General features: G+C 46.5%; 1 protein-coding gene across 3 annotated transcripts in view; it reads right to left on the reverse strand.

Annotated features, from left to right (window-relative positions):
* Positions 1-1,988: 1,988 nt before the first annotated feature.
* Asic2 (acid sensing ion channel subunit 2) overlaps positions 1,989-25,933 on the reverse strand; it is a 1,047,597-nt gene continuing 1,023,652 nt past the window's right edge. For 2 of the 3 annotated variants that reach the window (XM_005076970.4, XM_005076969.4), the window contains exons 4-10: positions 16,552-16,702; positions 14,098-14,154; positions 12,099-12,252; positions 9,462-9,553; positions 6,205-6,284; positions 4,404-4,472; positions 1,989-2,949 (exon numbers count right to left, since the gene is read on the reverse strand). In XM_005076970.4, the coding sequence (XP_005077027.1) occupies positions 2,848-2,949; positions 4,404-4,472; positions 6,205-6,284; positions 9,462-9,553; positions 12,099-12,252; positions 14,098-14,154; positions 16,552-16,702 (705 nt within the window). In that variant the 3' untranslated portion in view covers positions 1,989-2,847. The remainder of the gene's footprint in view (positions 2,950-4,403; positions 4,473-6,204; positions 6,285-9,461; positions 9,554-12,098; positions 12,253-14,097; positions 14,155-16,551; positions 16,703-25,933) is intronic. The other variant, XM_013118385.3, reaches the window with a different exon arrangement.

Consider the following 25,933-nt stretch of genomic DNA (forward strand, 5'->3'; position numbering starts at 1 on the left):
ATTTCCCAGCTGGGTGAAGTGAGGGGTGAGTTTATCTCAGGAGAGAATTCTATGGTCTGGTGGAGTCTGAAAGAGAAATCATGTTTGACCCCCTTTTGCTTTAAGTGAGTCATCATGGTAGGTCTACAAATAGAGTTGTGAACCTGGGAGCTGAGGAGCGCATCTTGAGCATAGTTACTCCTTCTGTGGGTGACCCACGTCAGTCTCTGCCCACCCTAGTTGGGTCTATTAATTTGGAAAATGAGGGTATTAGGCTATGTGGTCCAATAGGCAGGATAATTGACCATGAAGTTGTTGACAACCTGATATCTGGAACAAGTGACCCTACATAGTAAGTAAGAGGCTTTATTAGATGTGCTGGAGGGACTAACTTTGCAATGGAGCAGGTTATCCTGGACTGCCTGTTGGGCCCAGTGTCTTCACAGATTACCTTTAATAGTGGAAGAGGGTAGAAGGAGGGGAGGAGGAGGGGAGGTCAGAGTTGGAGGGAGATGTGACTATGGAGGGTCCTGGTGATGTGAGAAGACTTAGCAGTTCTAGCTAACTTGAAATAAGCAGGAAGGGGTTACACTGTCAAGAAACAGTGGGTCTCTAGAGGCTGGACAAGGTCTTAAGTGTATCCTCCCCAGGAGCTTCTAGAGAGAAATGCAATCTTGTCAACTTAGTCCAATGAGAGGCATGCTGGACTTCCCAGAGCAATAAGATGATACATTGTTTTAAACAACACTATACTACTAGTGACTTACTGCCTCCATGATAGAAAACAAGACTGGAAATGTTCAAGACATGCTATTCTGCATTCCTAAGAATTGTTAACAGTTTGGGCAACCCCCATAGAGAGTTTGGGTATGTGTGAGTGTGGGGGTGGGCATTGCAGCAGAACTCTTTCCCAGCTGTCTTGGCAGTTTTCATCACCTTCATTTCCTGGCCACGCTTGTGTGTGTGACAGGTGTATACACAGGACTTGTTCCATCTGGTGGCCAAAGCCCTTGAAGTCTGAAGGGGTCCTATACAAGACATTACCTGTTTCTGAACCTTCCCTTCATATAGGCAAAAGACAATCACTCTCAAATCAAGGGAGTGAGCCCAGAGAGGATCACAGTGTCACTGCAAGCAGCTACTGAGAGGAGACAGATGGACATGGGCCACAGTTGCAGACTCCTAGTTATGAGATTCTTCAACTGGACACACTGGAGAAACCACAGCGTGGTGGGAAAGAATGATCCAGAGTAGATTAGAACCCTGAGCCCTGTTCTGACCTGTTCTATCCATGACTATGTACATGTGGGTAAAGATACAAGACTTGTTGCCACTGCTGGGGCAGACTCTGGCTAAGGAGTACTGGGGCATCGTGGTTGGAAGTAAAAATCCAGCCTAGAGGGACTGTGGCCATGGAACCAGCATGGAGTGATTCTGTCTGAACTAGAAACTCGTTTGCTGTCCAGAGGCTTCAAAGGGGTGAGCATGCAGCTGTGATCAGCAAAGGTACCTTCAACCTCGTGTCCCATTTGGATATCCTCTTTGGAGTCACATGCTTCAAATGTGACTGCTGGAGGGACAAGGTAGGCCAGTTTCCTGGGAGTAGAGAACTCAAGAGGGTCAGATGGTGGCAAGGGAGAGGCTTCACTGGCTCTGTGTCTAGCCTGAACTCACAGACAGGGTTAGGAGGACTCACAGGGGCCCTGGAAGGTCTCTGTTAAGGTTTTCTGGCAGGGATAGCCTCTGCCTCTCCCTTTTTAATGACACTTACATTGGGTGGTGTCCTGAAGAACACAGGTTTTGATCTGTTACTGGATCTTGTAGTCAACTAAGTTATGGCTTAGAACAGGATAAAATATATAATGCGCACACCTTGTAAAGGTAAACACTGTTGATGAACCTTGTAAACAAACACATTCTCCATAGCTTTGGCTGGCAGGTCTTAGGTTTTCCTTAGCCCCCAGGGACGGGGAACTAGATGCTGAGAAAAGGCAGAATGATGTGGCCACTTCCACAAGACCAGCTTTTAATATGACTGTGGTTTGAAGCACGAATAAATAAACTCCAAAGAAAAGTGGAAAACCCAAACTGAACCTTAGAACATCAAAACCAAAGACCATAAAACAGCAAACCAAAATGACCTTCAATAGACAAAAACAGCCCCAGCCCCAAACAAAACAAAACAAAAATCAAACTACAGATGTGTTACAGGGTGAGAACAACAACGTGGTTCCATGGACGAATACGGCTGTCACCCAGGCCACTGTGTCACCTCCACAGGTGCTGGGATAAGGAGGAGGTTGGCACTGGTCACCTTTAGTGCAGGAGCCCCATGGCCAGTTTGGGAGACAGGGGTTTGTGGGCAGGTTAAGAACCTTCACAAACAACACAAGGACCAAACGTTGTAGAGAGTTCTGTGGTTTCCTTCTTGACTGTGCAGTTTTGATTCCAGAGCTGGGCTCAGGGTGACTTTGGGGCTGGAACCTGGTGCTGCTGCGTGGGCAGCAGAGTGGGCTCTGGAAACTGCACGGAGAAAATACCATGTACAAGACAGAAGAGGAGGTGGCGCCGTAAGAAGTCTGAGCATGCAGGTGCTTTGTACATCTTGGCAGTGAGATGTGATGGCAGGTTAGTTCTTGGACAGTTCCGGAGTGGGACTCATTGGTCCTACAAGGGACAAGTGGCAGGGCCCGGGACGGTTCATGTCAGATGTGGCCAGAGTGAGGTTTGGCAGAAGTTCGCAATGTGTGCATGGGGGGGGCTCTTGCTTCTTTCTGTCATCAGGGGCCATCCCACCTGAACTTGCTGTCCCCTGTCCTGGGTCTTGGGCCTTAAGGTCTATTTGGAGGTGCTGGGTTGCCTGAGGTGTCAGCAGGCAATCTCCTCCAGGGTGCCCAAAGCTGTCTGCAGGGGCACATTCACAGTGTGGCTGACGGTTTCAGAGTGGTTCGGCATTGTGTCGCAGGTGCTCTGCAGGGAGAAGAAAGGGAGCACTTGTAATTCATTCAGAAAATCTTCTACAAAGTTCCGTGAGGCAGGGTGCAAGCCTCTAAAGATCAGGATGGGAGCTGATCAGAGCTTCAGGGTTGGCCCCGGGAAAACTGATGAACCCCTGAGCAGGATGACCTAAAATGCTGTACATCTCCCGAAGCTCCCAGGCTGCCATGTACAGATGGTTAAAATGGGAAAAGGAAGGAGCAGGCAGGAGGTTCTACCAGGGATATGGCACTGGGGTTGGTGTGGAAGGGGTAGAGTGGGGAGTTGATGGAGACAGAGCTGGGGGAGGGGAAACAGGAAAGGTGGCTATTGACTCTGAGACATTCTAAGGAAGGAGGTGGGAGGGAATCTTGGCTTTTGGAGCACTTGCAGCCTCTGAGATGCAAGCACAATCTCTCTGAACCCCATGAGACCCCTCTGGGGCTTTCTGATCGTATGCAGATGCTTAGGGAGGCTAAGATCCTCCGGGCACACAACTAGGACTCAGAGGGCCTAGGCTATGGCCAAGTCAACTGAGACCAGAGCCTAGGCTCTTCGTTTCTTTGCTGTTTTCTCCCTTAGCAGAGGCTTGCCTTCTGTTCTCCAGAGCCTTCAGGAGTGCAGAGAATCAAAGCCAGGCTTCTTGCCTGGGAGCTGAGTACGATACTGTATCTGGAATAGAAATGGGAGCCTGACAGAAAGGGCTGGGATCCACTTGGGACTAGTAAATTTTAGCAAGGCAGCGGCCACTAGAGCATGATTCTCACAGGCTAATTTGGGATATAGAATGGGAAGAAGAGCCCAAAATGCCTGCCTCGGTCAACCAAGTCCTGAGCCCAGGAGTGGGATGAGCTATGGAAAAGAATGCTGGACAGGCATGAAAGTGAAGGGTGCTGCCTCTGACTACGGGGAAAAGGAAGAGTGACCCAGTGGTTAGAGGCACTTAAGGTTTAGTCCTGACACTCAAAACCTAAGTGACTCTGGCCTCTGGGCCTCAGTGGTATCTATCAAAGGGAAAAAGACCTTTATCTATGGTGGCTTCAGTGGCAAGACCCACCTGGGCACCCAGAATGGTGCCCAACCTGTAGCCAGGGTATTTAGTAGTTGTAATGTGTACAACTACTGCTACTAACTTCATGAGGTGTCCACTTCAAATGCAGGTCAGTGACACTCTTAGGGAACATGGAAGTACATATAGGGACTCTCTTGTAGGTGAATGGGAGGAGAGGGTACCCTGTGACCTGGAGAAGGATTCACTCTTGGAAGTACCTTTGGGGGTCAGTTCTATTCATGGCTTAGTTGTTGACTTTTGGGATGTGGCCTAGCTGGGGCATATGAGGATGTCACAGGCCATGGAAAGATGTGCTGAGATTCAGGTCCTTCCTGCCTGGACCTGTGTGTGGTTTCATATTGCCTACACAAGCCAGGCCATGGAAAGTTGTTCTTACCATGTTCTCATCATGGCTCCCTTCCTCCTCTTCTTTGCCAAGCAGGTCTAATAGTTTCTCTTTGATCAGCTGTAGGAAAGACAGGAAGAGCACAGTTAGGCTGGGAGGATGGTGCAAAGGTCAAAGGGCAACCTTTCACAGGGCTGAACCAGGGAATCACATAGGCAGTGACTGTGTGGGCTGTGGCTGTACATACAATAGCAAGAGCTCTGCCTGGTGGACAGCCCTAGGGCCTCACTCTCAAGCTCTCCCTCTGGGCTGCAAGTGATTTTGTTGCTCCAAACAGAGCTTGGAAGAGGGTGGGGGAGGGCTCGGCCTTGCTGTGTGGACTGCTTTCTCTGATGGATATGCCCAGATCCCCAGGGGTCCTAGGAGCACTCTGGGAACACGTTTTCACTGTGTAGCTTAGGTTGGCTCAAGTTCACCATCCTCCTGTGTCAACCTCCCTAGTATATTGAGATTACAGATATACGCCACCACACCCAGTTTCGTTATTCACTTTCCAGGATTGATACCTCCACATGATGAGGGCATGCCCAAGGGTTATAACACTTTATTTGTATCAATTAAGGGTAGTTCTTAAGTATGCTATCTAATGGGGCTCAATTTGCCATTCACTTTGTACAACTTTCCAGGGGAATGAATAAATACTGCCAAACAAGAATCTGGCTTTATTTGGTTCAGTCATCATGCTGAGGGACACTCGGGTTTCTGCACTGGTCACACGGGGCTCTACCTAAATGACTGCTGGGGGTATTTTGCCTTCCCTGGGAGGCAATGAGAAGGCTGAGGATCAGAGTCCTGAGGGGCTTTGCAGTGTGGGAGTACCTTAGGACCTTTGGGATCACCACCTGTCTTAGACAGGCACCCCCCAGCCTGGTGTGAATTGCCCATCTGTGACCAGGGACATGGAGGTCTCCAAGTGATCACCAAGGCAGAGCAGAACTGGCATGGAACCTACTCATAGGTAGGTTAGCCCACTATTCCATCTGCCATTCCCAAATCTCTGCCCAGAGTAGACCAGGGCAGGCATACCCTCGCCTGGGCTTAGGAGGTTGTAAGAGCTGACATGCTCCAGGACCCCTGTTTGAGACTCTTTCAGAAACGTGGTCCTAGCTGCCTCTAGAGAGGATCATATCTCCTCCGACTGTGAGCGGTAGAAGTGGTGGACACCATGGTGGGGATTGATGAGGATTCCTGGGACATGCACCCCCTCCCTAGGGCTGGCTAAGCCATGGAAGACAGTACTTAGAAAACAGACCACTTGGAGGACAGGCTTGTGGGTGGTGTGTACTCCTCAGTGCATTGTGTGTGGTATACAGGTATGTGACTGTGGTTTGAGTGTGTGTGCGTGTGTGTGCGCACGCACATATGCATATGTGAGCACATGTGTGCATGTGGGAACATGTTGTGTGAACGTATGTGGGATATGTATATGTGTGATATGTATATGATACATGAGCATGTAGATTGTTGGGTGTGTGATGTGTTGCGTATAGATGTGGACCACCTGGGGTATGAAACCTTGCCCTGGTTCCACTGTGTAAGGGACTTGGGGATGGCCTCTGCACAGTCTGGCCTCTTCTCATTCCTCCACTCTGTCTCTGTGACGAAAGCCAGGTCCAAGAGAGGACCAAGGCTGCCATGTCTTTCCTATCCATCTCTCCTAAGTCCCCTGCCGTATGCTTTGGAGAAGTGGCTTTGCGTGGGTGAAATGAAGCTTCTGCCTCAGTCCTGCTCGGTTCTGAGTCTGGGTGTTCCACCATTTGGTCATTTCCCCAAGGGTAACCCCAAATCTTACCTCATAAATATAATCAAAGAGCTCTAGTATTGTAAGGATACTAGCACCAATAAACAATCCCATCTGACCACCAATGTCACCTGCAGAGGAAGGGAGAAGACCAGACAGAGATTGGGTGTTACACACAGATCCAGGAAGGGGTGAAGAGATGATGAACTTGGAAGCTGGAGCACTGGAGTGTGCCCCCTCCAAGGGAATTCTGGGCCTTGTCGTGGAGGGCCAGTCCTTTGACAGGCCACCCTTCATTCATGTACATCACTAGCCAGCAGGGTTGGGGCTGATCACTCACTAAGGAGGTCCATGGGCCTGTTTAGGGAGTGGATGAAGTCCTGAGTGAATGTGTGTTGTTGAAATGGGCACAGTCATGTCAAGGCTCCCGATACCTCTACCTCATGGGCGTGGTGAAGCCTTCCCTGGGTGGGGCTCTGAGTGATGGCAAAGGCTGCCTCTGGTCTGTGCGTGAATTTTGGTAGTGTGTGCAGAAAATGTCGACCATAGCTTTCTCCCCCAGATGTTCACTGCATGAAGACTGTTTCTACTGAGATTGGTGGTACCTGCCTCCTTGGCCAGCTGAATGTAATAACTCTGCCTCCTCGCTATGTATATGTAATAACTCACATCCTTATTAAGCTTTGTGTAATAACCCTGCCTATTTGTTCAGCTGCATATAATAACCCACCTCCCTGGGCTCAAGATGGCTTCCTTTTGTTCCTTCCCATCCCCATTGCTCTAGTGCAAGCTTACTAGGGAGTGTGTATGACTGTGTGAGTATTTCAGGTATGAAGTGTGCTTTTGCAATGGTGTACAGTGCAACTGGAATGCAATCAGCATAGACAGGGTGCAGAATGTATGTAGGCAGCATGTCTGATCATTGATGGCTACATGTGAGTACATATCTCTGTCTCCTTTAGGCATATAGAATGTGTCTCTGTGTGTGTGGTAGATGTGGCTAGAGTGTGCCTGAATGTGTACAGCAGGTATGAGCATTGTTTACGTGTAGGTGTGTTCCTGTGTGTGCCACGTAGGCATATGTAATGAGTATGTGGACATACAGGCATAGATTGTGTCTGCCTATGTTTGCTGTGTACATCGATGTGCCTCTGAAACTATGTGGTGGGACACAGAGCTGTGCAGGTGTGTGTGTGTGTGTGCGTGCGTGTGTGTGTGTGTGTGTGTGTGTGTGTGTGTGTGTGTTGGTTCTGCTGCACCATGGGTACATGGACCTGCAGGTTGCTTTCAGTGTGCATATTGTGTGTATTAGCATGGGGTGTTGAGCGATGTTCACGTGGGGTAGTGGCGAGAGAGGGCAGAGCTGGGACTGATGGCTGAAGGTTTGTGTGCGGCACACACTTTCCTCACAGGAGGCACAGATGGCAGCACCATTTCCTAACAGGCTATTCTGGGCGGGAACAAGATGCTGGGAACAAGTTCATCCTTATATCTGATGCAGGCATGACAGATTCAAAGCCTGGACCCTTTCTGAGATCTCTCTCTCTCTCTCTCTCTCATTCTCTCTCTGTCTCTCATTCTCTTTGTCTCTGTCTCTGTCCCTGTCTCTCTCTCTCTCTCTCTGTGTGAGAAAGAGAGTGAGAGGGGGAGGGACAGAGGGAGAGAGAAAAGAGGGTGGAAGAGAGAGGGAGGGAGAGGGGAGAGAGATGAAATGAGGGAAGGAAGAAGATATATATATATATATATATATATATATATATATATAGAGAGAGAGAGAGAGAGCAAGCGAGCTTAGGAGCACACCTATGCACATGCAAGCTTTATCCTCTTTGTGGAGGGAAGGGGAAATAACAGACCTTCCAGGAGTGAATGAGGGGGCATGGCCTGTGCTCTGTGGATCAGGGCCTTTAACCACAATAACTTTCAAAGAGGCCTAAGTGACAGCTATCCTCCACATAGCTGGCACTGAGCAAAGGCTTTGTCCCTCTTTTCCTAGATGAAGTATAGAAATGCTCCCATAGCTCGGGCCATACCAGATGGGGCTGGAGTTCTGGGATGGCGACTATCTAGATGCCACCGACTGCTATTGATGGCCTTTATCTGAGCTAAGTGCCACAGTGAACTAGGCAACATGGTTTATCTCCATTGTCAACTTGACTAGATTGGAGACAATTAACTAATAGGGGGACAACTCTACATATGGGAGGCACCATCCCATGGACTGGGATCCTGGAGATGGAAAGGAGAGAAGGAAATAGGAGAAAGGAAAGAGTCTGCTGGCACAGGCAGATTTCCTCCCTCCCTCCCTACTTCCTTCCCTTCCCGTTTTCTTCTCCCTGTTTTCTGGCTGCCATGATGATAGCTGCTCTACTCCCTCACTCTATTCCCACCATGTTGGACTGCAAACCCTAAAGTCATGAGCTCAAACAAGTCCTTGCCCTCTTCAAGTTGTTCTGCTCAGGTCTTTTCACAGTGATGGAAAGTCAGACGACACGGTAGGTGATAGAAGGCCTGTCCATGTCCCCACCACTGGTCTCCAGAAGACCTTGGATTCAAAGCCTGGTTTTCCTTTCAGGTGGAACCTGCCCCTCCCAGGATGCTACTGTCACAGTTCAGTCTCAGGGACAATGGTCACTACTGCTAGGCACTGTCCCCTTTCTTTGGAGTGGGTAGGAGGTGGTACAGGTTGAAGGGTTGGTCCCTTAACCAGAATGTGAGTATCCAGATGGGCTAGGGATGGGTTGAGCTTAATTATTTGTGTACGTCATGTTCTATCAGGACCAGGACAGCCAATGTGAACTTGTGTGGGCATAGCTGTTAGGTTGGTGGTCATCTGGAGAGATCAGCTCTTGTTTCCTGTTTGAGAAAGGGCTCTGGGTCCAGGGGACAACACTCCGATTCTCAGTGCATTGTTATCCAGGCTCTACCAGGAACCCTGATAATCTGGATGCCTGGGGACCACCCAAGTTGAACACAGCCCTCCCTTCAGTGCTTCTGCTAGCCTTCAGGCCCTGGGATGCTGACTCCAACCTATAGACAGACTTTGGAATCCAAGAGGGCAGACCTGGAGATGCCCTGTGTGACCTTTGTGTTTGCTCCTCACTGCACGGAGAATGAGACTGAGGTCTTGGACTGAGGACTGAACTGAACCTATAACCTCTATCTCAGCAAGCCCAGAGAATAACCAGTAGATTAACAAGTTTGCCTCCTTGGGAGGCTTATATGTCTGTCTGCCCACCTCCTGCCCACCTCCACCCCCATCCCTCCCAAGAGATGTGGAAATTTATGTGGCAGACATTCCAACTCACCAAGTAAGGCAGCGACTTCATACGCCTTCTTCTGTTCAATTGTCTCGTAATTGAGCGCTTCAAAAAATATATCCAGAACCAGAATGTTCTCTCTGCAGGGGGAAAGTCAAGCACCACACACTGTTAGAGCCCTCAGCACTCAAGGGACCAGCTACTCCAGTTTTCCTGTGGATGGATAGAGAAAGGAAGGCCCAGGGAGCTGCTCATAGGTGGAACTCCAGTACCAGAGGCTCCCATGAGCTGGGTCCCTGTATGTCCTTATCTACTCCACTCTGTCGGTAGCCTTTCTGGGGGTCCAGCCTGGACCCAAGTCCCTGAGTCTTCTGGAACCTGCTTATTTTTAGCATGCAAAGGAGTTCAGCAGTCTCTTGTCCAGGCTGGCCTCAGTTTGGATGCCTGCCCCAGCTGAACATCTAAGCGGTTACGGACAACACCTGGGAGTCCCCATTTTCCTCCTGAGACCACTAACAACCCTCTTGTGGTGGGAGGCCCTGACCTGGCATTGTTCAGTGGGCTGCCAGAGCTGGGGAGAACTGTAAGGAGCAGCCCATGGCTGGCTGGGGGGATTCCTGGCAGAAGCCCTGTGCTCCTTCTGTGGCTTTCCTGCGGGCAGGTGTGTTAACAAGATGAGTCTTGGCAGTGGAACTCATTCCTACTTGTGGAATGCCTGCTAAGCAGCAGGGCCTGGTGTTTCCTACATTCTCATCTCCTTCTGTGGGGCTTGGCATGCCCTCCAAGCTCCTTGTTTTGAACCTGTTGAGCAGAAGTCATCCCAGGAAGGGACCTGGCGACTGTCCTGGAATGGGAGAGTGGCTGGGAGAGAAAGCAGCAAGTGTCTTCCACACCGTGGAACTCTACAGCAATGAGAGAGGCTCTCTTTCTCCTGTCTGGCTTCCTCCCTGACTGCTGCCTGGAGGGTCTTTCTGAAATTATTATGTGGATTCAAATTAAAGAAGATCACAATTCAGTTTCTTAGTCATACAAACGACCATTGCAGATGCTCTGCAGCCATGCATGGCCCGTGGTTACCGCACCAAGTGTCAGGGGTGTAGAATCTATCACTCCAGGATGTTCTACTGGGGAGCAGAGTTCAAGGACACAAATTTGACATAGGCTTTTGTCATTGCTCTTGGTTGCCCACCCAAACTAGGTAGTAAGACCTAATGGTAGAGATATCACACAGATTTTAGTGACATGGCAGAGAGAATCAGGCAGGAACTGAGCTGGAAGATTCCTCCCTGCTGGCCAGCTCTCAAGGTGCTGAGCAGGTGCCGAGGTAGAAAAGTCATCAGTGGTCTTACCCAGCTGTGACCCCTGTGAGATACAATACTAACCCGCTGGGGAATGATGTACCCACTGGTGCAAGATGGCATGAAGATTGTCGGGGTGACCAGCTGCTTTCTGATGGCATTGTTCCACAAGAGAGAATCTGTATTCACTACTGTAGGCCTTCTCAAGAGCCCTTGACTGGAGAGATCATGACCCCTCAAATGCCTTCTAAGAGTTTGTATTTATAACCATAGATTAATGCAGCTCTCAGCACATGCTCAGAGAAGCTTCCTTTTGCAGCGAGCCATGTTAACACCAAGACTCATAATTGGTTGAAGGGCAACACCATGGCAAAGAAGGTAGAAAGAATGTAAGAGCTGGCGGATAGGGATAGAGAGGAGTGTTGTGAAATGCTGGCAGTGGCCCTCCATTGCACTCGTGAATTCAGCGGCTAAGGTTACCTGAACAAGACCTGCTCAAGACAGGGCCCATCAGCATTGCTGTGTGGATGGGGGAGGGAGAAATAATTTTCTTCAGTGGTGTAGCCACTGGTAACTTGCCTATAATTCAGTAAATAACCTCAACCATGCTCATTCGAGGAGGAGGGCAGAGAGGGGAGATGGGGGAGGGAGGAGGGAGAGAGAGAGAGAGAGAGAGAGAGAGAGAGAGAGAGAGAGAGGGAGAGAGGGAGAGAGAAGAGGGCATCCGATCCCTTGGAGCTGGAGTTGCAGGCATTTCTGAGCTGCCTGACATGGGTGCTGGAGTCTGAACATCACTCTCAACTGCTGAGCCATCTCTCCATGCCCGCCCCCCCTTAAACCTAATTCTTGAAGGGCAGTTGTGTCAGCTCCTTTCCTGAACGGAACCGCTTATTTAACAGCAAGTCACACACTGTAGCAATATTATAAAGGGAAACACCACAGTGCCTGAAGAGGAGATAATCTAACTTTCTAAGGCAATGATATTTAAATGCAGACAGGTACCATGAGGAACCAGACAGGCATAGTGGCAGGAAAAGTGTTTCTGGAAGAGGGACCAGAAGGCTCAAGACCCACCAGAATTATACATTCTTTAGAAAGGTCAAGCTTTCCCTGAACCTTGCCCTGAGCAAACTGCAGTCAGCTACTGTTTCCCCTTAGTGTCTGCATATCTCAATTATAGCCAACATTGTCCCAGACGTCATTGCCCTATGTGGCATTTAATCCTGCACTTATCTCCCCGGGAGGCTGCAAGCTCTTTGTGGCTTTGTCTTCTGAGCTTGGCACACAGCAGGCACTCAATTAATGTTTGCTAAATTGAGCTAACTGCTTGCTTTTTGTCTCTTTCTGTATGCCCCCTCCACACCTCCTCCCTTCCCACTTAACTTACGAGATATATTTTTCAGATTTGTTAAATTTCTTCTCCAGGTACTTGGCTGACGTCTTGCTGGGGATCTTCACCATGGAGAGCTCTTTGTTGTAGCGGGTCAGGTTGCATGGTGTCCTGCAGAGACAGTAATTGCTGTCCTTTTCTGCCAGGAGGCCTGGAGGAGAGAGGAGAGGGTCTCAGGTAGGTGTGGGTGGGGGCGAGGATCTCTGGTCCAGCATACGTAGATTCTAGACATTAAGATGCAAGCCAGGAGGGGGAGCTGGGCCCCAGGAAACTGGGTTAGAGAATTGCTGAGATGGGATTTTGCCAAGGGCTTGTTTTCTTTCTGCTTGCTCTTACTGTCCTCCTGCACTTTCAAAAGTGTTGGCCCATTGCCATTTTTAGGGAGACAGTTCCACGGGGAGGCCTGGCCCCTTCCATTCACAGGACTTTCTCCTGTGTATAGCATCAGTGTTCTGACCCACAAAGTGGGCCACCAGGGAAGTTAACATGGAGAACACTGAGCCTCCATGGAAGTTAACATGGAGAACACTGTGCTCGGAACTCAGGACTTCATGCTGACCTGCTGGTGCTCCTCAGAACCCAAGCCATGCCCTCTGCCTCCTGAGAAGCTACACAGGGAAAGATCCTTGAATTCTTATCCTGGAACAACCTAACCTCCCTCCCCCAGCACCCAGAACACATCTCTCCCTTTCCTCCCCCACCGGACCAGGTGGTCGAAAGCGCTGTGGTTCCCTGACAAACTCTTTTTGACCAAACTTTAGTCAGGCCCTTGAGAGCAGCTTCTCCACCTCTCAGCCCCGCTCTGGCAAGAAGCCTGCTAAAGGAAACCTAGAGAGAATTCTCACCTTGATACTCCATCACCCTGGCGAATCCCAGCTCTATGAGTAGCAATACTCCACCCCGCCCCAACATCTGTGCACTTTTTCATCTCCTGACCCTTCACAGTGCTTGCAGGCGATGAGTCCCCAACTGCCTGCTACATGCTGAGATGAATCCCTGGCTCCCCTGTTGAAGTCGCCTGGATGCTTAACTGCAAGGGTCCAAAAGTTTTCTCAACCATTAGCAAGAAAAATTGCTCCTTCAGCTCCTTCCTCCCTCCCTCCCTCCTTCCCTTCCTTCTTCTCTCTTTGGTTCTCCCTCACCCTTATGCCTCTTTCATTTGGTCTTGTTATCTGTATTCCAAAGAAAGACTTTGCATACATGGTAAACCAGCTCCCTTCTCAGGACGTCTACCACAGGAGTCCAGCTTTGCCCTCACTTAGGGCTACCAAATGCAGCTGCTGAAGGAACTGGGGCGCACGGGGTTTACAGATCTGTCTGTTTCTTCCTGGGACTGGAGAGGGGAGGTAGACAGACAGCAGGATCGCTGCTGAACTACCCCATCCCATGTCTGTGGGCTCCCCCTCCCTCCAGGTTTTCCAGCTGAGGAGTCAGCAGTTATTTTAGACTTCAGATGCCCTGGAGGCTATGGGAGGAGGGGGGAGAAGTGGGGAGGTGGCAGCGGTGGCATAGCATAGTGGGGCTTGTGTTTGCACACGTGGAATGGAAGAGGACTTCCGCCGCTCTCTGCCACTTCCTCTCCCTTGGGCTCAGAGCGAGGGGAAGACATGCTGCTTTCAGATGAATTGGTTCGTGTGTGCGTGTGTGCATGTGTGCGTGTGTGTGTGTGTGTGTGTGTGTGTGTGTGTGTGTGTGTGTGTGTGTTGGCTTTGCCAAGCTCCTTCAGGTGACCCAGTGGCCCTTTGGTCACCCTCTCCCTGCATCCTCCAGTCCCTGTGAAATCTACTTCTCCATCACCACCTCTGTCTCCTTCTCTCTCTCTGTAACTCATCCACCTGTATGGTTCCCTCCTCTCCTCTCTCCCTCGACAGCTTCCTGCATCTTTCTTTGTGCTCATCCCTTCCCTGCTCCCTTTTCCACGGTTGACTTTGGTGTCATATCAGATGACCCCACAACCTCCCCTTCACGTCCCACTCCCTCTGTTCCCAGTACTGACCTAGGGCAGGCTCTGCACACTCCTTGTGCTGCTCAGGGGTGCAGAAAGGAGCATCCCCTGCAGGGAAGGAAAGCAGAGAGAAAGAGCATTAACCACACAGGAGCCATGCATGACAGCGGCCTCACTGGCCCAGGCAATGAGTGACTCCCAGTACCCACTGATGGGCGTCACTCTTCAGTGTCCTCAGATCTGGAAATGACTTCTGATCTGCTGTGAGAAGGAGACCATGAGACCCGCCTGGCCTTCTTCTGGTGGCTCACAATGGTGGATGATGGGGTAGCTTGTCTGGAAGGCTGGGGACAAAACAAGGTCCGGGGTGGGGTAGAAGCCAGGCTCCATGTGGTCTCCTTGAACACTTGTGTTAGGCTCCCAAGTAGAAAAACATGGGGCTCAGCACCTCGCTTTCCAGATAGCGAGCTGCTGGTGGTAAGGTGGGGTTGGCACAGGGGTCCATGTCATCTGGAGGCTGCTGCCCCTCAGCACACCACACTGTGATAGGCAACCTGGGGGGCTCTGCGCCTCCTTATGGTCCCGTCCATCCATCATCTCATGCAGTTGAGATGTCACAGCTGGAATGATTGCAGCCTCACTTTGTCTGCTTGCCTCTGGCTCACGTTTTATGGGAAAAGCTCATGGCTGGGGGTTCAGCCTGTGCATTAGGCAAGCTGCTGCTAGTCTCCCTAGTCTTCCTCTCTGGAATCTCTCTGTAGAGTGCTAAGATCTCATTTTTGTTGCTGATTGTTTTATTTTCCCCTCTTTTCTTTTTTTCTTTGTGAAATGCTAAAGTCAAGATCCACCAGGAATGTCTGCTTTGAACCATTTTCCCCCAAGTCCTTTTTTTTACAGCATCGAAGAGCTGGTGCAATTCCCTTTTCCAATAATAACACGCTAAGTGATGTGGTTTCCATTTTGCCCTATCTTCCAGGAATCTCATAGGCAATTTTAATGCCATTATTTAAAAAGCACACATTTATCCTCTTGCACTTTTGTAGGTCTGCAGTCAGCCACAGGCGTCATTGGTGTTGGGAGAGTTATGTTTTTTTTTCTGGAAGAGCTAGGGCAGTGGTTCTCAACCCTCCTAATGGCGCAACCCTTTAATCCAGTTCCTCATGTTGCCGTGACCCCAACTATAAAATTGTTACACTGCTGCTTCATAACTGTAATTTTGCTACTGTTATGAATCATAATGTAAATATTGAATATGCAGGATATCTGATATGTGATCCCCAAGAATATGACTACAGGTTGAGAACCTGATCTAGGGGGGCAATCCACTGCTTTTGTAGTTTCTACATGCCCCTTTGTGAGTCTTCCCTCAGAGCTACCTCTGACCCCAGTCATGGGAGTCAGGGTGACTTCAAGGCCCAGAGTGGCTTGCTTAACACACTCCTGTGTCTTTCCCTACTAATGTTGGTGGCCTTAACAGTCAGTATTGGCAATGTCTCTCTGAACAGAGGCAGTTTTAAAGATAACAATTCTAATCTTGGATGACAAAGGTCATTACTGATCACTAATGACATAATGACATAGAATTCAGCCAGGAGGAGACTTACTTGAGAGCTGTCACAACAATAGGTGATGAACTAAGTCTTCACCAAAAGGGCTTTGTTAAACAAGCTTAAATAAGGTAGGACATAAGCAAAGAAGAGTAAATATCAAAAGGGACAGCGATGCTCCAAGCACACAGTAGGTCATTAGCAGTTGTGACTTTCTTCTACCTCCTCACGAACTAATATAATCAACATTGACTTTTGTCGTTTACAGGGCATCTTTACATTCTTTTTTCCCTTTCTTTTTAAGATAATGAAAGAAAGAACAGAGAGGGTTAGTGATGTGGGCCAGCCCACACCGTGAATGGAGAAGCCTGAAATAGAAGCTAAGCTCCATGCCTACAGTTCCAGTTACCCGCTCTTGCTACCCCTGTCCTGCCCAAACGAGCTCCCACTCCACACTCCTGCCTCTGACAAGCTGACTGCATCTAATGAGATGGCAACAAGCGTTGTTAGTCTGACAATGGAAGTGTCTGCACAGGCACATTTATTTGCTCACTAATAGACTTTTGCCTTACTCGAAAGAGTGCTAGACATTTGGATGCAAGAAGGGAAACATCTGGGTGAAAGCCACAGACATCTGGATATCCAAACAGCCACATTATCAGCATGTGTGGGCCAGGAGCATCCCATTATCTCAGGAGGCAAGAGGAGCAGTCACCTGGCAAGCATACAGAGCATGGAGATGGAGGTGAGGTACACATCTGGGCACCTCCATACACCAGGATGCTGCCCTGATTGATGGATGGATGGATGGATGAATGGAATATTGCTACCTGCCCTTTGGTTGGCAGGTACTACAGTCTCCCTAGAACAATGTTTCTTTGCATCCTCCAGGAGTGGGTGAGGTGTTTCCTGCCAGGGTGGGGGAAACTGCAAAGGTCCTGGGAGTTCTGACACCCACCTGGCATGTGGACCATGCGGCAGTTGCAGTTCTCCACGATGTAGCGGGTCTCACAGTCAATGCGACAGGCGGTGATGCTGTAAACAGGAAAGAAGTCTAGCCCCATCTCTGAGGACCGACACTCCCCCCACGGTGGGGGCAGATATGTGAGCTGTAAGACAGGAAGGAGGACACAGTCAGTCCTGGTAGAGGATGCACTCAGTTCCCAGGGACTCGATGGCACGTTTGTCTACCTGTTCAATGGACAAATAAGCAATTGAGCATTTTGAACAAACTAAACCCTGCTGGCCTTGTGAACCTTCACCATCTGGATACCATATGAATTTCCCACCTTTTTTTAAAATCAATTTTCATGGAATTTTTCTCTTCCCAGTCTTTTTATTTAAAGACTTCATGTGTGTGTGTGTGTGTGTGTGTGTGTGTGTGTGTGTGTGTGTGTGTGCCTGGTAGAGGCCAGAAAAAGGCACTGGATCCCCTGGAGATGGGGTTACAAGTGGGGTTGCATGTGAGACACCATGTGGGTACTGGGAATTGAACTGGAGTCCTCTACAAGAACAGCAAGTGCTCTTAACAGATGAGTCCTCGTGCCAGCCCTGTCCTTGGAGTCTGTTGTCCACGCTGTGTCTTCCCACATCAGTGTCAACTAGTGGCACTTGGAATGACCCATCTAAATTCTGCCTTGTTGGTGGGAAGACTGGGACCCCAGACACAGACCTGGAGGATAAGCCCCACAAGAGGGCAGGGTGAAGTGACTGTAGAGTACAGTCATGTTACTTATGGTCCTGATCATGCTGTGGATGACACCCCAGTGCGGACAATGTCATTTCTATTCTCAGAGGGCCAGTACCATAGATTTGCTAACATCTGTTGTACTTGCTTGAGAGAGATGTGGAGGGTAATGGATGAGAGAGTTGATGGTTGTGGGGCATTTACTATGCTATTGCTACTAAGATATGCAAACTCTTTACATCCAGTTTTCCCTTTAAAATGGAAGAACAAGAAAAACAATAAGATGTACATATTTGGGGCCGGGGAGAGGTCTCACTGGGTAAAATTCTTGCCATGCAAATGTGAGGACCTGAGTTCGGATCCCTAGAACGTGTGGAAAGTCTGTCATGGTGGTATCACATATCCCAGCACTACCATGATAGGTGCTGACAACAGAACTCCTGAACGCTCCAAGGTCAGCTAGCCTGGTGCACACAGTGGAGAGTGACAAGAGAACTCATCTCAAACAAAGTGGAAGGTGAGGCTGACACTTGAGGTTGAACTCTGATTCTCCATGCTCAATATGGATGTACACACACACACACACACACACAGAGAGAGAGAGAGAGAGAGAGAGAGAGAGAGAGAGAGAGAGAGAGAGAGAGAGAGAGAGAGAGATCCCAAATCCTTTTGTTTTGTTTGAGGAATGTCTCACTATATACTGGCTGTCCTGGAACTCACTTTGTACTTTGTAGACCAGGTTAGCCTTGGACTCACAAAGATCTGCCTGCCCGGTTCCTGAGTGCCAGGATTAAAGACGTGCACCACAACTCCCAGCCACACCACAAATCTGAAGTGCACAGTTCGAGTTCTGTCAAATGCTTACCATCTACCTGTGTAAACACTGTATCAACCAAGGCATGTGACATTTTTATCCCTATAGAAAATGAATTCATGTCCTTCGAAAGCAGTGCCCTACAGTCCTCCCAGGCAACCACTCTCACGAATTCTGTTACAACTGTCTGTCCAGTCTCTTTTCAAACTTAGATAGTTGACAGTTTGCTCTTTGCACTCTTTTGCCTGCTCCTTTTACTCAGAAGATGGTTTTGAGGTTGTTCCACATTGGGGCACACCTGGAGTTAGGTCCTTTTTTCTTGAGTCATTCTTTAACATATGAGCCCTCCTGGTTTGTTTATCCATTCACCTGGTGGTGGGTGTTTGGATTGGTTTTGGTAATCATGAAGAAGACCCTACCAATATTTATTTAGTTAATTTATAGGCAAGGTCTCATATAGCACAGGCTGGCCTCAAACTTGCTGTGTAGCCAAGGACGATTGTGAGCTCCTGATGGTCCTGCCTCCATCTCCCAAATGCTAGATTACAGTCGTGTGTGACCATACCTAGATGAGTGTGGCTGTTTGAATAGGTATAGCCTCCAGAGAGACTCATGTGTTTGAATGCTTGTCCCACAGGAACAGGCACCATTAGAAGGTGTGGCCTTGTTGGGGGAAGTGTGTCATAGTGGGGGCGAGCTTTGAGGTCTTCTATGCTCAAGTTAAGCTCAGTGTGGGACACAGTTGCTTCTGCTGCCTACAGATCAAGATGTAGAACTTTTAGCTCCTTCTCCAGCACCATGTCTGCCTGAACGCTGCCATGACGATAATGTACTAAATCTCTGAAACTATAAGCGAGCCCCAGTGAAATGTTTTCATTTGTAAGAGTTGCCAAAAAAAAAAAAGAGTTGCCATAGTCATGGTGTCTCTTTACAGCAATAGAAACCCTAACTAAGACACCCAGTATTTATTTATGGTTAATTTTGCAGACTTTTCAGTTTCTCTTCAGTGAATGGCCTGGAGTGGAATAACTGATTCTGATTCATAATTTAGTTATAAGTATAATTTTATAAGAAATGGCCCAACTCTGATCTAAAGTGGGTCTACCATTTCAGAACATTCATTTATTTATTGTGTGTGGGTGTTTGTGTTTCGGTATCTGTGCCATGTGACCGTGTAGAGGTCAGAGGGCAACTTGCAGGAGTTGGTTCTCTCTAGTCTACCAGGAGGGATCCAGGGATCAGACTCAGGTTGTCAGGCTTGGTGGCAGGGGCTTTACCAGCTGAGCCATCTAGCTGGCCCTCCACTGTTTTCTTTCCTTAGGAGTGAATGGCAATGGCACTCTCCCCACACCCACGCTAGCTCTTGACTCCTGTCTCCCTGTCGGTTTTGTCGTTTTTGTTGGGGTCCGACTGTAGCAACTTGGTGTTTCTGTTTATAGTTCCCTGATGACTGATGATTTTGAGCACAACTTCATGTTTTTATCAGTTATTTGTATATTAATATTCTGTGACATATGTTAGAGTCTTTTGCCCATTAAGAAACACTGCATGATTTTTTTTGTATTTATTCTTGAGATGTAAGAATTCTCTGGATGAATGGTCTGAATTTCAGGTCTGAGTCAAATGTGAAGTATACACCTTTTCTCTATAGTCTGGGTTTTATTTTGTCTTAGTGGTGTCTATTTTTCTACTTTAAAAACCTTATTTAAGAGTACATATTTATATCATAAAATAGATAAAATCTAATGCATAAATGAAAGAATGAATTTTTTAGATTCACTTATCATATGTGTAAGAATGTTTTGCTCACATGTATGTATGTGTACAATGTGAATACCTGGTGCCCTCAGAGGCCAGAAGAGGGAGTCCGATCCCTTGGAACTAGAGTTACAAGTGTCTGGGAGCCACTGAGTGGGTGCTGGGAACCCAAGTCCAGAAGAGCAGCCAGTGATCTTTAGTGCTGTGCCATCTCCTCAGCACCCTGAGTGAGTTTTAAAGAAAATGCGTATCCTTGTGGTAATCACTACAATCAGGACACAGAATATATCCAACCTCAAAAGCTCCCCACTTATGATCACCCACCCCCTTTACCAGCCCTCAGGCAATTATCCATCTGCTTCTGTCCTTATAAATGAGTTTTATATGCTCTAGGATCATATATAAATAGAATAAGAGAGTATGTACTCCTTTGTGGCTGGCAGCTTTGTCTCAGCAAAATATTTTTGACATCTATTCGTACTCTTGAGTGTATCAATAGCTTATTCTTTTTGATAGCTTGACTTTTATTTCCTTGCTTATAGTTTGCCACATTGTTTTGCTTAAAATTTTCAATGTGATGTTGGGAAAAAATCCCAGAGGGTGGTGTGTATTTTCTGGCCTTGTTTCTGATCTTTGAAGAAGAGAGTCTATTGTTTCTCCATTAGTTATGTTTGATATACATTATTGGCTGCCTTTGTTGCATTGAGGAAGTTCTATCCTATTTCTAGTTTGCTAGAAAAAGTTTTTTTCTATTTTTATTTTGTTAATTAAAATTGAAAAGTTATGCGTATGTTTGTATCTCTGTGAGCATCAGGTGCATGCAGGAGCACGGAGACGCAGCAGAGGGCCTGAGGGCCCCTGAGTTGCAGGCAATTATGAACTACCACGTGGGTGCTGGGAACCAAACCTGGGTCCTTACCAGAAACAGTAAGCGTTGTTAACCACTAAGGCATCTCTGCAGCCCGTCAAGTACTTTTATTTAAAGAAAATCATCAATAGATACTACATTTTGGTTAAGATGTTCTCTGCTTCTAGAAAGATGATCACATGATTTCCCTCCCTTATCCCGCTAGTACGGTGAATGGTGTTGATTGAGCTACAGATGTGGAACAAACTCTACTTGCTCATGATTTACTATTTTCTTTAGATTCTGCTATGTCTAATTTGTAAATATTTTCAAAAGAAGTTTTACGCCTGTATTTAAGAAGGATGTTGTTTTTACGTTTCCTATAACATGTTTTTCCTTTTCTTGTTCTACAATTTTGGTTAGCCTAGGTGAGTCTTGAACGAACTATGTGGCTCAAGATGACTTCTACCCCAGGATTGTCCCCCTCAGTCTTCTGAGAGCTAGGAGTACAGCTTTGAGCCACCGTGTATGGCTCTTAAAATAGCCTTTTAGGGTTGGTATTGGGATTATGCTGAGATGTGCCCTGTGTCTCTGCTTAGTTTGTATAGACACAGTATCGTTTTTTAACTGAGATGCTTGGTTGAATTTACTAGTGAAGCCATCTGAACCTGGTGTTTATGTGCATACATGCAGATATTTTAAATCACAAAGTCAATTCCTTTAATAGATGCAGAGATATCAAGGTTTTCTATTTCTTCTTGCACTAATTTTGGTGACTTCTGTTTTAGGAAATATAGTATTTTTCTTGATAATTTGAGAATTTCACACACACACACAAACACAATATATTTTGATCATGTTCACCCCCTATTCTTCCCTCCCCTCAGCTCCTCCCACACCCTCCATCTTCCCTCCCTTTGGTAGCTTGTGTTTCTTTTCCCCCTCCCAACAAATGTGTTCACTTTGTCTAAATTTTTGAGTCGTTAGAGTTGTCTACCACATCCTTTTGTCATTTCAAAATGCCAGTTGAAGCTGCTGTGATGTCCCCTCACGCAGATGTTGGTGATTTGTGTTTTCTCTCATTTGCCTTATTATTGACTTCTGATTTCATCACACTTTGGTCAAAAAATATACTCCTTGTGGTTTCCTTGCTTCCAGATGTATTGAGATTCGTTCTGTGAGTCGGCTTGTGGTATACCTTGATGGATGCTCCAGAGATACCCGAACACATTTAAATTCTGTAATTCTTAGCTCTTGTTTATTTCTGTCTTAGGATTTCTCTTGCCGTGATAAAACACCATGACTAAAAGCAACTTGTCGCATACAAGTGTGTGTGTGTGTGTGTGTGATTCCAGCTCACACTCCATCACTGACAGAAGTAAAGGCAGGAACCAGGAACCTGGAGGCAGGAGCTGATGCAGAGACCATGGAGGGTGCTGCTTACTGGCTTGCTCCTTATGGCCCTCTCAACCTACTTTCCATACATTTCAGGACCACCATCCTAAGGGTGGCATGATCTACAGTGAGCTGGTCCCTCCCAAATCAATCATTAATCAAGACAGTACTCCATTGACTTGCCTACAGGCCACTCTGCAAAGATAATTCCTCAGTTAAAAGTTCCATTTCCCAGATATGTCTATGCTTGTGTCAAGTCGTCAAAAACTAACCAGCACAATTTCGTAAAAGACAATTAAGTTAAACTATTTGATAGTGCTGCTCAAATCTTTGACACCTTTTTAATAGTGATTTTACTTACTTGTGGTTTGCCCTTGAAATGTCCCCTATATGCCCACGTTTTCAGTGTTTCAGCTCTAGCTGGAAGTGCTTCTTTGGAAGCACTCAGAGCTTTGGGAAGAGGGCTAAGCTTTAGGGAGTGGGGCACTGGAGATGTGTCTTTGAAGATGTACCTGATTCCTAGTCCTTTGCTTGCTCTGTGCTTCCTGTCTGCCATCAGACGAGCACCCTGGCTCTCCATATGCACACTGCCATGAAGTTCTGATCAAGGGCATGGGCCAAATGGTCTAAAACCATAGACTAAAATAACTTCTCCCAACTTGAAGCTGTCTCTCTTTGGTAGTTTGGTGGCAGCCATGCACAAAGTTCTAATACACTATGTACATATCAATGACCCAGGAAAGAATGCTGAAACTTTTAACTATGTAGTTTGTCTGTTTCTCACTTTGCCAATTTTTATTTGTATGTTTTTGAAACTAATTAAACACCAATCTACCAATCTATTTAGGGACTACTACGTTTTGATGAATTGCTTTTTGCTACCATTGTGAAATAATCACCTTCATCATTTGTAACATCCTTGTCTTGGGGGTTTACATGCTAGATGTGGCAGCTTCCTAAGGTTCGTAGTTCTCAGTTCTTCTACATCCTCCAACCACTTTGTTAATTCTTTTACTCAGTTAGGGTCATATATGAAGGTGTGTTGAATGTTGCTATTTAATCTACCTAAAATCTTTGCCTTCTCATTGGGAATTGAAAATTCCTGGAGATTTTATTTTTATTTTATGTGTATGAGTGTTTTCCTTAATATATGTTTGTGTACCTCCTGCCCATGGAGGTCAGAAGAGGGTATCAGATCCATTGGAAATGGAGTTATAGATGATTATAAGGCATCATGTTGGTCCTGGGAGTTGAACTCAGGTCCTCTGGACCAGTGATCTTAACCATCAAGCCACCTCTCTTTTAATAGGGAATTTTTCATCTAATTTTACGCTTAGTACAAACCTTGCTATAAAGTTATCATCTTGCTCTTTATTTCCTGCTTGTCTCCACTACTGTATATTATTTTCTTCTCTTTCCTAGCTAGTTTAGTATTAGCAATTTAATAGTTCATTCTATGTTGCCTGTTGAATTTTTTATTTATCTCACTTTGTATTGTTATTTTTAATTGTTGCTCTAAGATTTAACACTATTCATCTTTATTTTATCATAGTCTACCTTGAATTAATGTTGCATCACCTGCAAGTCTATTTAAGTATTTTAACTCTTATGCTGTAGCTCCTACTACTTCTACATATACTAAAAAGACTTACTGTAGAATATCGTTAAGATTATTTTTGCCTGAGTAGCCCATTAAGTTTTAAAACAGTTAATGAGAAAGAAACCTATATTGTATATTCAACACATTTATACTATTTTCATTATTGGTCATTTTACCCTGAAGATCTTACTTTTCCATTCAGTGTCCTTTTCCTTTGGTTTGAAATCCTTTTCAACATTTATTCCAGAGTGGGTTTACTATGGCAAATGTCCTTGGTGTTCATTTGTCTATACAACCCCCATTTTGACTATGTAGGCCACCATGGCTGACTAAGCTCTTTTAGCATTTCCAAGATGGTCCTTCTCCCTCTCCTGTTCCCTGCTGTTTCTGATGAGAACCGGTTATGATTCTCTACATGGATTATTAATTCTCTGTTTCTCCCCTCCCCCTTAAGACTGATTCTCTCTCTTTGATTTTGTAGGATTTTTGGCAATTTCATGCCTTAGTGTGATTTTTTTCTTTGTATTTTTATTACGTGGGTTACCGAAGATCATGGATCTGTGAAATGATGCTTCTGAACAAATTTAGAAAAATACGAATCAATATTTCTTTAATTATTTTCTTTCTTACTCTTTCCTCCCTGGAATGCCAATTTTATATATGTTGTGATCTCTCTCTATACAGGTTGTATGAACTCAATATATTGTTACTGGAGCTCTGTTTATTTTTATTGGTATTTTTTCTTTTTGTATTCCATTTGAGCAATATCTAGTTTGTGTGTGGGGTATGGGTGTGCATGTGTTTATGAGTATGTGTACGTGGCAGCCAGAGGTTGACAGAGGGTGTCTTTCTTAATTACTCCCGCCTTATTTTTTGGGAGCAGAGCCTCTCACAGGACCCAAAGCTCACAGATTAGGGTAGGTTGGCTGTCCAATGAACGCCAGGGATCCACCTGTCTCTACATCCCCAGTGCTGAGATTGTTTTGCTGCACTGGCTTTTCATGTGGGTGTCAGAGATTCAAACTCAAGTCCTCATGATTGCATAGAAAACACATCTCCTGAGCCTCCATTCCACCTCTTGGATTATTTCTCTAACTGTCCTCAAGTGTTATTTTGTTTCCTTTTCTGTCTCATATCTAGTCTTCTACTGATCTCACTCAATAATGTATAAATGCCAGATACTGCATGTATCAATCCTAAAACATTCATTTGGTCTCTTTAAAAATATTTCCAACTCTTGCCTTAAAAATATCTGTCCCTGTTTACATCCTTTTCTTCAATTACTTAACAGTGGGGTTAGATGCAGACCTGTTTGTTTCTTATCATGTTTCTTTTTCATGTTTTCTCTCTTACTTCGTGTGTCTAGCAGTTTTTGTTTGTAATGTAGACATTGTGTGTAGATCTCTACTGAGAATTTGGATAGATTATATTCCTCTGTTCACTGTTGTTTTTGGTGGTAGTTAAATTTTGGGAGAACCACTTTGGTTTTGTGGCTATAAGGGTGGATTCAGTTTAGTTTTGCTGGTAATTCTGTGATATGATCTAGTGTCTGATGGGGGAAGTCCTTCTGTATATATGTTTGTCTTGTTGGTTGATGAATAAAGCACTGTTGGCCAATAGGGAAGTAAGAAAGGTGGGACTAGGAGAGGTGGAGGATTCTGGGAAATGGAGGCACAATGTCACCATGTAGGATGTAAGAGGAGTAAGAGGCTGGACCCTTTCTCCGGTAAGAGAAGACCACATGGAAATACTCAGATTAGCAATTATATGTTAATAATTAAGTCAGAGGTAGCCACAAGAAACCATAGCAAATGGCCAACAGCTTCATAATTAATATAGCATCCTGTGTGTTCATTTGGGACTGACGCAGCTCTGGGACCAGGCTGGTGGGAAGAATGCTCGTTACAAGTGCCCAAAGCATGACACTTCTGGGTGCAGTGGCAGCTACTGAAATGATTGCTTAGCTCTCTCAGCTCCTGTTACTTCCCAGGTGTCTTGTACTCTCTATCCAGTCCCATAATGTTGAAGACTCAGCCTAGGATTTGAGGAATACTTATATAAAAATTTGGGGCTGTCTGAGTCCCTTTTCCAGAATCTCCCTTCTCCCTTCCAGTCTTTTTGGCAACCCTGGATTCTGTTTCTGGCTCATTAACTCAATGCTTGCTGATCTCTAATTGAACCCCAGCCCCAATATTCTTTTAGAACTCTGAAGTGCCCACGTGGGAGAGGTCAGGTAAAT

The sequence above is a fragment of the Mesocricetus auratus genome, unplaced genomic scaffold (genome assembly GCF_017639785.1).
Source record: "Mesocricetus auratus isolate SY011 unplaced genomic scaffold, BCM_Maur_2.0 Super-Scaffold_100007, whole genome shotgun sequence".
NCBI lineage: Eukaryota > Metazoa > Chordata > Mammalia > Rodentia > Cricetidae > Mesocricetus > Mesocricetus auratus.